At 43.0% G+C, this 12,367-nt stretch overlaps 1 protein-coding gene and 1 long non-coding RNA gene across 3 annotated transcripts in view; one reads left to right on the top strand and one right to left on the bottom strand.

Moving 5' to 3' along the window:
• znf830 (zinc finger protein 830) overlaps positions 1–3,506 on the top strand; it is a 65,509-nt gene extending 62,003 nt beyond the window's left edge. The window contains exon 10 of the mRNA XM_072253540.1: positions 3,269–3,506. Coding sequence (XP_072109641.1) covers positions 3,269–3,446 — 178 coding nt within the window. The 3' untranslated portion in view covers positions 3,447–3,506. The remainder of the gene's footprint in view (positions 1–3,268) is intronic.
• LOC140195359 (uncharacterized) overlaps positions 1–6,314 on the bottom strand; it is a 31,184-nt gene extending 24,870 nt beyond the window's left edge. The window contains exons 1-2 of one of the 2 annotated variants that reach the window (XR_011885434.1): positions 6,245–6,314; positions 2,848–3,104 (exon numbers count right to left, since the gene is read on the bottom strand). This is a non-coding gene — a long non-coding RNA (uncharacterized lncRNA). Of the gene's footprint in view, positions 1–2,847; positions 3,105–4,530; positions 4,589–6,244 lie in introns of those variants that run through there. The other variant, XR_011885435.1, reaches the window with a different exon arrangement.
• Between the last annotated feature and the right edge of the window lie 6,053 nt (positions 6,315–12,367).

Raw genomic sequence — 12,367 nt, 5'->3', positions numbered from 1 at the left:
AACTTGCAGGTTAAGTCAGTGGTGAGGAAGGCAAATGCCACGTTAGCATTCATTTCAAAAGGTCTGGAATGTAAGAGCAAGGATGTGATGCTGAGGCTTTATAAGGCACTGGTGAGGCCTCGCCTTGAGTATTGTGAACAGTTTTGGGCCCCTCCTCTTAGAAAAGATATGCTGGCATTGGAGAGGGTCCAGAGGAGGTTCGCGAGTATGATTCTGGGAATGAAAGGGTTATCATATGAGGAATGTTTCATGGCTGTGGATCTGTACTTACTGGAATTCAGAAGGATGGGGGGGGAGGGGATCCCATTGAAACCTTTTGACTGTTGAAAGTCCTGGACAGAATAGATATGGAAAGGATGTTTCCCATGGTGGGAGAGTCTAGGAATAGAGGGACGCCCTTTCAGAACAGGAATGCGGAGAAATTTCTTTAGCCAAAGTGTGGTGAATTTGTGTAGCTGTGAAGACCAGATCGTTGGGCGTATTTAAGGCAAAGATTAATAAGTTCTTGGAGAAGGCCAGGTACTGGGGTTGAGGAAGAGATAGAAAAAGGATCAGCCATGCTTGAATGGTGGAAATGACTCGATGGGCCAGATAGCCTAATTCTACTCCTATATCTTATGGTCTTATATTCCTCCCCCCGCTCCACCCCCATACACCTATCAGAACTCATCTTAAATGTTGAAATCAAAATCACACCCACCACTTGCACTAGCAGCTCACTCCACACTTACCACCCTCAGAGTGAAGAAGTTTCCCCTCATGTTACCCATGAACATTTCACCTTTCAACCTTAACCCATGGCCTCGAGTTGTAGTCCCTCCCAACCTCAATGGAAAAAGCCTGCTTGCATTACCCTATCAATACCTCTTAATTTTATATACCCCTATCATCTCCTCTCAATCTTCTGTGTTCTGGGGATAAAATTCTAACCTGTTCAATCTTTCCTTGTAACTCAGGTCCTCTAGTCCTGGCAACATCCTTGTAAACTTTCTCTGTACTCTTTCAATCTCATTTACAACTTTCTTGTAGGTTGTGACCGAAGCTGCATACAATACTCTAAGTTAGGCCTCACCAATGCCTTGTACAATGTGGACATAACATCCCAATTCCTGTACTCAATACTTTGATCTCTGTGGCTAATGTGCCAGAAGCTTTCTTTACAGCTCTATCTGCCTGTGACACCATTTTCAATGATTGGACTTGTATTCCCAGATCCCCTTTTTCTACCACACTCCTCAGTGTCCTGCCACTCGCTCTATAAGACATACCGTAGGTTGGTCCTCCCAAAGTTCAACGTTTCACATTTGTCTGCATTAAATTCCATCTGCCATATTTCAGCTCATTTTTCAGCTGATCCCGATCTGGCTTCACGCTTTGATCCTTTTCCTTGCTGTGCATTACACCCCCAATCTTAGTGTCGTCTGCAAATTTGCTGATCTAGTTAACCACATTATCATCCAGATCGCTGATGTAGATGACAAGCACCAATCCCTGCAGCACTCCACCAGTCACAGGCCTTCACTCAGAGAGGCAACCATCTACTACCACCCTGTGACACATCCCACAGAGCCAATGTCTAATCCATTTTTACTACCTCATCTTAAACACCAAGTGACTATACCTTATTGACCAAACTCTCATGCAAGACTCTGTCTACATGGACTTCAGCAAGGCCTTCGACAACATCCACTGCTTTGCTTTCATCAGCTTTCCTGGTAACTTCCTCGAAAAACTCTATGTTAGTTTGACATGGCCTATTACGCACACATCCATGCTGACTATCCCTGTCAGTCCCAAACTGTCCAATTACTCTTATCTCTTAGAACACCTTTCAATAACTTTCCAACTACTCATGTCAGGCTCACCGGTCTATAATTTCCTGGTTTATTCTTTGAGCTTTTCTTAAATGGTGGAACAACATTAGCTATCCTCCAATCTCCAGTACCTTACCTGTTGCCAAGGATGATTTAAATATCTCTACTAGGACCCTTGCAATTTCTGCACTTGCCTCTCACATGGTCCAAGGAAACATCTTGTCAAGCCCTGGGGATTTATCCACTCTGATTTGCCTCAAGATAGCAAACATATCCACCACTGTAATCTGTATAGGGTCCATGAACTTGCTGCTGTTTCATCTCACTTCTATTGATTTTGTATCTGTGTCCTGAACAGATGCAAAAAATCCATTTAAGATCTTCCCCCATCTCTTTTGGCTCTATGTACAAATTATCATTCTGACCTTCCAGAGAACCAGTTTTGTCCCTTGCAATCCTTTTGCTCTTAACATACCTATAGAATCTCTTAGGATTCTCCTTCACCATATCTGCTAGGGCAACCTCATGCCTTCCTTTAGTGCTCCTGATTCCTTTCTTGTGTTCTATTGCTTTTATACTCCATAAATACCTCATTTGTTTCTACCTGCCTATACCTGCAATGCACCTCTTTTTCCTTAACCAGGGCCTCAATATCTCTTGAAAGCCAAGGTTCCCTAAACCTGTTGTCCTTGCCTTTTATTCTGACAGGCACATACATGCTCTGAGCTCTCAAAAATTCATGTTTGAAAGCCTCCCTCTTACCATGTACACATTTGCCAGAAAACAGCTTGTCCCAATCTAAACTCAGCGAACAGGTAGCATTGAAAAAGGGAAATGGACAGTTGCCGTTTCGAGCTGAAGCCCACGTCGACTGTTTATTTACCTCTATAGATGATGCCTGACCCGGTGAGTTCCAACAGCTTTTTGTGTGTGTTCCTTATGTGATTTTTGTTTTATGTCCCTTTTCTCCTCCAGTTTAAACAAACACTTTTGTTAATAGTACTCTAAAATAATACTTCTCCTGATACCTCACCTGTTCTTCTTGCTGTACAATTTTAATAGTCCATCAATATTCATCAAGGTCATCTTCAAAAGACAATGCCTGAAGGTGGTAGCATTCATCATTAAGGACCCTCACCATCCAGGACGTGCTCTCTTCTCAGTACTTGCCCTCCACCAAGGATTTCGGAATGATCCATAAACACTACTTCACTATTTTTGCTTCTATTTGTAATTTTCTTTTGTATTGTAATTTTTTATATTTTTTTTATGTATTGCACTGTACTGTTGCTGCAAAACAACAAATTTCACAACATGTCAGTAATAAACCTGTTTCTGGTCTGATGAATTTGTCATGCATTAGTTTGCATGATAAAATCATGAAATATTGTTTTGCTTATTCTTTAGTTATTAATTCTTTTCATAATTATTGTCGTTTCTTTCTTTTCCTGCAGCATGTGCTACAAACGTGTAGAGTATTTAAGAGACCGGCAAGAGACTGTAAAGCAACAATTGATGACAACTTTGAAAGGCAGACCATCACAAGGTGATGAGAAAGTTGATACCTATGAGGAAGAGGAACTTCAAGAGTTCCTTTCAGGTGATTGGCGAGCAAAAGGAGCTTTGCTTTAGTACACTGTTGTGCAATAATTACTCAAAATAAGCATACAACAAACCTATTCGTATTGCTAATCAAGGCTGACTTCTTATGGAGCTTTCGCATGAACTGATAAATATTCAAGAACTTCAGTCATGACCATGGGGATACTTTGAAATATTATTTCTTTTTTAGATTGGTAAAGCTTTTCAGATGTACAGTGGTTATTACATTAAAATAAATGTTCACTTGTGTCCAGATTTAGTTTTATCAGATTACTTCAACTAACAGGATTTTCTGATCATATTTCATTTTTCTGCACTGAGCTTTATACAAGATTAAATTTGGCGGCGCCCAGTAACACGAGTGGCATTGATCGTGTGGATAGTCAGAGGCTTTTTCCCAAGGTGGAAATGGCTAGCACGAGAGGGCACAGTTTTAAGGTGCCTGGAAGTAGGTACAGAGGAGATATCAGGGGTAAGTTTTTTTTTATGCAGGGTGGTGCGTGCGTGGAATAGGCTGCCGGCGACAGTAGTGGTGGTAGATACGATGGGTCTTTTAAGAGACTCCTGGACAGGTATACCCTAGGTAATTTCTCAGGTAAGGACATGTTTGGCACAGCTTTGTGGGCCAAAGGGCCTGTATTGTGTTGTAGGTTTTCTATGTTAACAACTTTTTCTGAAGAAGAAATCAAGCATTGTGGTAAAATTTGGTTTGAAAACCTAGCTCTTTTGTACAAGTTTGTTTTAGAAATGGAATTTTACAAAGTAATATGCTGGTTTTGTGTTATGTTGCAAGAGCTGAATTTCCAGTCCAAAAACAGTAAAGGGTAAATCTCTTTTACAGAGAACATAGAACAATACAGCACAGAAAACAGGGTCTTTGGCCCACAGTGATGTACTAAACCACATAAATTAGTAATCAACTTGCCAACCTCTCTTTCTTCATCTCTTCATAATGTCCATATCCCTCCATTTTCCTCACATTCATGTGTGTATCTTAACGTCTCTTAAAAGTCCTTAGTATATCAACCTCTAAAGCCACCTCAGGCAGTGCATTCCAGTCACCCACTACTCTGTGTGTGTAAAAAAAAAACACACACACAACAAACCAACTTACCTCTACGTCTCCTTTAAAAAGCTCCCACCATGTTAAATGCATATCCTCTGGTATTAGACATTTCAACACTACGAAAGATATGCTGACTGTCTACTCTATGTCTGTCTTGCTTAACCTTATAGACCTCTATCAGATCTCCCCTCAGCCTCCACCACTCCAGAGAAAACAACCCAAGTTTATCCAACCTCTCATTACAGCACATGCCCTTTAATTCAGCAGCATTCTGGTAAACCTCTTCTGCACCCTCTTCAAAGCCTCAACATCCTTACGATAATGGGGTGACCAGAACTATATGCAATGCTCCCATGCAGCCTAACTAGAGTTTTATAAAGCTGCAACATCCTGACTTTTGAACTCAGTGCTCGACTGAAGAGGCAAGCATGCCAAATGCCTTCTTCCACCTTCTACCAACTTCCCAGTCATCATGGACTCACCTTCACTACTGAGCAGGCGAGGAGAGCTCTGAGGAAACTCAGATGCAGCAAAGCGTTGGGACCCGAGGTGCTGAGCGGCTGTGTGGAGTTGGTCAGCACATTTTCAATCTGAATCTCAGCCTGGAGAGGGTCACAACTGTGAGGAAAGCACCATATGTGGTCCTGGTACCCAAGAAGGGCTGACCAAATGTCTGGAATGACTACCGTCCAGTGGCCCTGATCATAAGACCCCTGAGAGGCCGGTCCTGGCTCACCTCTGACCCCTGGTCAGATCAGTCCTTGATCACCGACAGGAGCACATTGGAGTTGACGATGCTGTCATCTACCCGCTGAACAGAGTCTACCCCATTTGGATAAGCAGGGCAGCACTGAGGATCATGTTTTTTTGATTTTTCTAGTGCCTCCGACACCATTCAGCCCTCATTGCTGGGGGAAGAGCTCCATTCAGTACAGGTTGGTACTTCCATTACATCCTGGATAATAGACTACCTGACTAGCAGACCAGTCTGTGCAGCTTCAGAGCTGTGTGTCAGACATGGCTATAAGCAGCACTGGAGCCGCACAGGGGATTGTATCGGCCCCCTTCCTGTTTACTCCGTATACCTTGGACTTTAGATACATCACCGAGTCATGTTATCTGCAGAAATTCTCTGATGCCTCAGCAATAGTTGGATGTATGAAAGGAGGACAGGAGGATGAATTGAGGGCCCTGGTGGAGGACTTTGTCGAATGGTGCAAGCTGAACCATCTGCAGCTCAACATCAGTAAGACATAGGAGATGGTGATGGACTTTAGGAAGATGAAATCTTACTGTTTCCCGATACTATTGATGGTGAGGATCTACAAGTACATGGGGGGTGCACCTGGATGACAGACTTGAGTGGAGCACCAGCACAGAGGCTATGTACAAGAAGGGCCACATCACCTCCACCTCCTGAGGAGGATGAGGTCCTTTGGAGTATGCAGGCCTCTCCTTCACAATCTACCACTCCGTTGTCGCCAATACAATCTTCTATGCAGTGGTGTGCTGGGCAATGGCATCAACACAGCTGATGTCAACAGGCTCAATAAACTGATTAGAAAGGCTGGCACTATTATAGGTGTCAAACTGGACATATTGGAGGCTGAGGTAGAGTAAAGGTCCCTCTGGAAAATCCTGGCAATTCTGGACAATGTTTCTCACCCTCTGCATGCCACCTTGGCTGAGCATAGGAGCACTCTCAGTAACAGACCAAGACAACTGCACTGCTCCAAAGTGCGCATTATGAGGTCATACTTACCCTTGACCATTAGGCTCTATAATGAGTCAATCTGTAGCCGGGGAAGTGATGACCCCCTCCTGTTAGACTGTTATTAACCTCAGTTACCAGAACTCTGTTTGATCTTTGTTTATCTCTGTTTAGCTCTGTTTACCACACCCTGTTGTTATGGACACCCTGTGCAATACTGCTATCACTTCTTATCTGGATGATGCAAATATGCACCCATTACTGTATCATATTACGGAAATTCTTGCACTACCACCTTATTAGTGTGAACTTGTAAATCTTGTAATCTTTGACTTGTAAGTCTTGTATATCTTATTTTTAAGGTAACTTATTTTTATTCTTTCGTAGTCCTCTTCTAATAGTTGTATATCTGTGCACTTGTAATGCTACTGTGATACTGTAATTTCCTTTGGGGTCAATAAAGCATCTGTCTTGTATCTTAATTACCCTTATCAACCTGTGTAGCCACCTTCAGTGAGCTATGAACTTGGATCCCAAGATCTCTATGCTCAGCAACACTGTTAAGGGTCTTAACATTTGACCTACCAAGGTGCAACTTCACATTTGGCCAGTTTAAACTTCATCTGCCATTTTGCCACTCATATCTGCAGCTGATCTATATTCTGTTGTATTCTTTCCCAGTCATCTATATTTTCCACAACACTGCCAATCTTTGTATCATCTGCAAACTTACTAACACACTGGCCTACATTTTCATCTAGGTCACTTATGTACATCACAAACAGAAGCAGTCCCCTTACAGACCCCTGCAGAACATCACTAATCACAGACTCCCAACAAGAGCAAGATCCTTCAACCACCATCCTCTGTCTTCTATAGGCAAGCCAGTTCTGAATCCAAACAGCCAATTCACCATTGTTCCATTGCATCTTGATCTTCTGGATGAGCCTCCCATGAGGAACCTTGACAAAGCCTTACTAAATTCCACATAGACAACATCCACGGCTCGACCTTCATCATTTCACCCCTATCATCTTGTCAAAATTTCAAGTTAGTAAGATGCAACTTGCCCCGTAAAAAACCATGCTGGCTCTCCCTAATTAGACCATGGCTTTACAAATGCTTATCAATTGTATCCCTAAGAATTCTCTCCAGTAACTTCCCTACCACTTTCGTGAAACTCGTCGGTTGATAGTTTCCAGGATTTTCCCTGCTTCCCTTCTTGAACAATGGAACAACATTAGCTCATTGCCAGTCCTCCAGGACCTTGCCTGTGGCTATAGAGAATACAAAGATATTGGTCAAGGCCCCAGAAATCTCTCTTGCCTCTTTCAATAACGTGGGGTATATCCCATTAGGTACTGGGGGCTTATCCACCTCAAGGCTCTTTAAGAAACCCAACGCTACCTCCTCTGGTACTTTGAAATGCCCTCATATATTAATAGTCTTGGCGCAGATCTCCATCCACGTCCTTCTCCTTGGTAAATACTGATGTAACAAACTAATTCAGGATGTCACCCACATCCTTGAGTGGTCCCACTCTCTCTGGTTATCCCCTTGCTCCTGATGTATATATAGAATGCACTGGGATTCTCAAGGGCTCTGTTTGATTTTAGCCTCTTAAGCCTTATGTACTTTTCCTTCTTGACTAAGTTCATCATCTCCCTTAACATTCAAGGTTCTCTTACCTTGCCATCCTTGTCCTTCTGACTAGAACATACTGTACTTTGTGTAGTTAGACTTTAAACACCCTCCACATGTTGGATGTGGACTTGTCCCAAAAAACAGCTGTTCCCAATTAACTGTCCCTCGTTCCCACCTAATGCTTTCATAATTTGCCCTGCTCCAGTTTAATACTCTCCCACAAGGTCCATATGTGTCCTTATCTATAACTATCTTAAAACTTAAGGAGTTGTGGTCTCTGTTCCCTAACAGCTCACCCGCTGAAAGTTAGGTCACCTGACCAGGCTCATTACCCAGCACCTGGTCCAGTACAGTCCCTCCTCTCACTGGACTCTCAACATACTGATTTAAGCAACCGTCCTGGATGCACTGGACAAATTCTGCCCCATCTAAACCTCTTGCACTCAGAAGGTCCTAGTTTATTTTAGGGAAGTTGAAGTCCCCCTTAATAACAACCCTTACACCTTTTACACCTTTCGTTTATCTGCCTGCATATCTGTTCCTTCATGTCCCTTGATTACTGGAGGTCTGTAGTACAATTCTATCAGAGTGATTGGACCCTTCCTATTTTTGAATTCTATCCATGTAGACTCAGTGGACAAGCCTTCTATTATGTCCCTTTTGCGTGCAGCTATGTATTGTCCCTCATTAGTAGTGCAGCTCTTCCCCCCTTCCTCCTCCTTTTACCTCCCTCTCTATGTTTAATAAAATGTCAAAACCCTGGGATATTATGCACCCATTCCTGTCCCTCTCAACCAAGTCTCTGTAATGTCCACAACATCATAGATTCCCTACACTGATCCATGCTCTAGGTTCATCTCTTTACCCTTAATACTCCTAGCATTAAAATATACACATTTCAAGCTATCAGACCCATCGAACCTGTTATTTCATTTTTGCCTTTCAAAATTTGCCCTGATATCTACCTTCCTTTACTGACCTGGTATTCTGGTTCCCAGGCTGCTGCAAAACTAGTTTTAACTCTCCTCCAGTAGCATTAACAAACCTCCCAGTCAGGATATTGGTTACTGTCCAGGTTAGGTGCAACCCATCCCTCTTACAAGTCACCCCTGCTCCAGAAGAGGTTCCAATGATCCTAGAATGTGAAATCCTGCCTCCTGTAATTACTCATCCATCTGTACTGTCATCCAATTCCTGCCCTGACTAGCACGTGGGGCTAGGAGTAAGCTTGAGATCACTAGCTTGGAAGTCCTGCTCTTCAGCTTCTTTCTAACTCCCTATACTCTCTGTGCAAGACCTCTTCCCCCTTTCTACCAATGCCATTAGAGCCAATGGAGGAACAACATCTTGTATTCCATTTGGGTAGCCTCCAGTCTGAATGCATGAACATAGATTTCTCGAACTTCTGGTAATTCCCACCACCCCGTCCCCCTTCCTTCACCATTTTCCATCCCATTTTTCCTCTCTCACCTTATCTCCTTGCCTGCCCATCGCCTCCCTCTGGTGCTCCTCCCCCCATTTCTTTCTTCCATGGCCTTCTGTCTCTTTCAACCAATTTACTTCCCAGCTCTTTACTTCACCCCTCCCCCTTCAGGTTCCACTATCACCTTGAGTTTCTCTCACCCCTCCCCCCCATCTTTTAAGTCTACTCCTCAGCTTTTTTTCCTCCAGTCCTGCCGAAGGGTTTCAGCCCAAAATGCCCACAATACTCTTTTCCATAGATGCTGCCTAGCCTGCACCTTAAAGTCCTGCTTGTAGCACAGAGAGTAAATTCTCTCATCTGCAGCAATTGTAACAGTGCAGATTTACATTTTTAGAACTTTTAACAAGAAACTGATGTTACATTTGGTACTCGTGATCATTGTGTAAAGTTATCATTCAGTGTCCTTTCTTCTGACTTCCACTCTTTGAAAATAAAGTTGCTGGGAAGGGGACTGAAGACTGCCAGTACATCTACACTCATATGTCACTTGTTTTTACACAATGGTGGTCTTGCTTCTGGACAGTTTTGGTAGCTATCCTTTGACTATAGATCAATTTTACATTTACACCTTCTCAGGATGGAATCTCCTGGCCATTCATCTCCATGGAAGTTGCCATAACATATTTCAATGAAGCATGAAGCTTCTGTGCTTAATAGCTTTGACTGGATCCAATTTTCCTCTTGGACCAAACGCATGCCCCATATACACACACACCAATCCTAGGTAATCAATCTGTAAATTTAACTATAAATGGATCTGTATTAAAAGACATTTCCATCGTCTCCATGGAATATGTGAACAATTTATTAACTGTCTTTTAGTACTGCAGGACGCCCATGAAGCCTGTTTGAGTTTGAGCCACCATTTTGTTTTCTACCATGGCCCCAATGTGCCACATACTCAAACCTGTGTCTGTTTGCACTTCAACTCTCAGCTTGTTCCATTATTTGCAAAGTTTTAGCACTTCATGTACAATTCTGCCCTGCAAATCCAAAACTTGTCTGGCATCAGCTGAGCAAATAATGATGTGACGGATTGAACCACGCACTCTCCTACTGTTGTGGGAGCTTTGGAAGAACCCCATACCTACTGCACACGGTTCACAGATTAGACAGCAATTACAGAATCTGCACAGAGTTTTCCCCAGTATATTGCCTTATCAGAATCAGGTAATCAGCAGCATATATCATGAAATTTGTTACTTTGCAATGCAATACATGATAAATATGGAAAAAACTGAATTACAGTAAATATATATAAAGTAGTTAAAATAAGTAGTGAAAGATCAGGAATTTAAAACAGTATTGAGGTAGTCTTCACGAGTTCAATGTCCATTTAGAAATTGGATGGCAGAGGGGGAAAAGCTGTTCCTGAATCGCTGAGTGTGTGCCTTCAGGCTTCTGTACCTCCTTCCTGATGGTAGCAATGAGAAGAGGACATACCCTGAGTGCTGGGGGTCTTTAATGATGGATGCCACCTATCTGAGGCACCGCTCTGTGAAGATGTCATGGATATTGCAGAGGCTAGTACCCATGACGGAGCTGACTAATTTTACAACTTTCTGCAGCTTACTTTGATCATGTATACTAGCCCCCACCATACTAGACAGTGATTCAGCCAGACAGAATGCTCTCCACGGTATATCTGTTGACGTTTGAGTGTTTTAGACGATGAACCAAATCTCAAACTCCTAGTGGAATATAACTGCTGTCTTGCCTTCTTTATGGCTGCATAAATACGTTGAGACAAGGTTAGGTCCTCAAAGACTGACACCCAGAAATTTGAAACTCTCACTCTCTCCACTTCTGATCCCTCTGTGAGAATTGGTATGTGCTCTTTTGTCTTACTCTTTCTGAAGTCTACAATCAGCTCTTTGGTCTTACTAACATTGAGTCCAAAGTTGTTAACGACGCCACTCAACTAGTTGGTATATATTGCTCTTATACGCCCTCCCGTCACCACTTGAGATTCTGCCAACAGTGGGAGTACCATCAGCAAACTTATAGATAGCATTTGAGATGTACCTAGCCACACAGTCGTGGGTATATAGAGTAGAGCAGTGGACTAAGCACAAGTCCCTGAGGTCCGCCAGTGTTGATCGTCAGCGAGGAGGAAATATTATTACCAATCCACACAGTTTGTGGTCTTCCAGTTAGGAAGTCAAGGATCCAGTTGCAGAAGGAGGTACAGAGGCCCTGGTTCTGTAGCTTTTTGATCAGGACTGTTGGAGTGATGGTGCGAAACACTGAGCTATAATCAATAAACAGTATCAATAGGTGTTTGTATTGTCCAGGTGATCCAAGGCCACGTGAAAGACCAATGAGATCGCAACTGCCGTAGACCTGTTGTGGTGATAGGCAAATTGCAGTGAGTTCAGGTCCTTGCTGAGGCAGGAGTTTCAACCTTTCAAAGCATTTCATCAGCGTAGATGTGAATGCTACTCAACAATAGTCATTAAAGCAGTTCACACTACTCTTCTTGGGCACTGGTACAATTGTTGTTCTTTTGAAGCAGGTGGGAACTTCCTACCGTAGCAGTGAGAGATTGAAAATGTCTTTGATAACCTGCCAGTTGGTTGATACAAGTTTTCAGAGCCTTACCAGGTGCTCCATCGGGGCAGCTGCCTTGTGAGTGAGCATTCACCCTCCTGAAAGACAGCCTGACACTGGCCTTCAAGACAGAGACCACAGGATCACCAGGTGCTGCCGGGATCCTCACAGATGTAGTTTTATTCTCTCTTTCAAAGGATTGAGTCTGTCTGGTAGTGAAGTATCACTGCCATTCATGATGTTGTGTTTTGCTTTATAGGATTAATGTCCTGCAAAGCCTGCTGGTGTTGACATGCATCTGACGTCACCTCCAACCTTATTCAGAATTGTTTCTTCACTTTTGAAATTGCCCTCCGCAAATCATACCTGGTCTTCTTGTACAGACCTAGGTCGTCAGACTTAAATGCCACAGATCTAGTCATCAGCAGACTGTGAGCCTCCTGGTTCATCCACAACTTTTGGTTTGGGAATGTACAGTATGTGTTTGTAGGCACACA

This window comes from Mobula birostris, chromosome 3 (assembly GCF_030028105.1).
Source record: "Mobula birostris isolate sMobBir1 chromosome 3, sMobBir1.hap1, whole genome shotgun sequence".
Lineage (NCBI taxonomy): Eukaryota > Metazoa > Chordata > Chondrichthyes > Myliobatiformes > Myliobatidae > Mobula > Mobula birostris.
The sequence above is the reverse complement of the archived record's forward strand: the minus strand, read 5'-3'. Positions and strand labels throughout refer to the sequence as shown.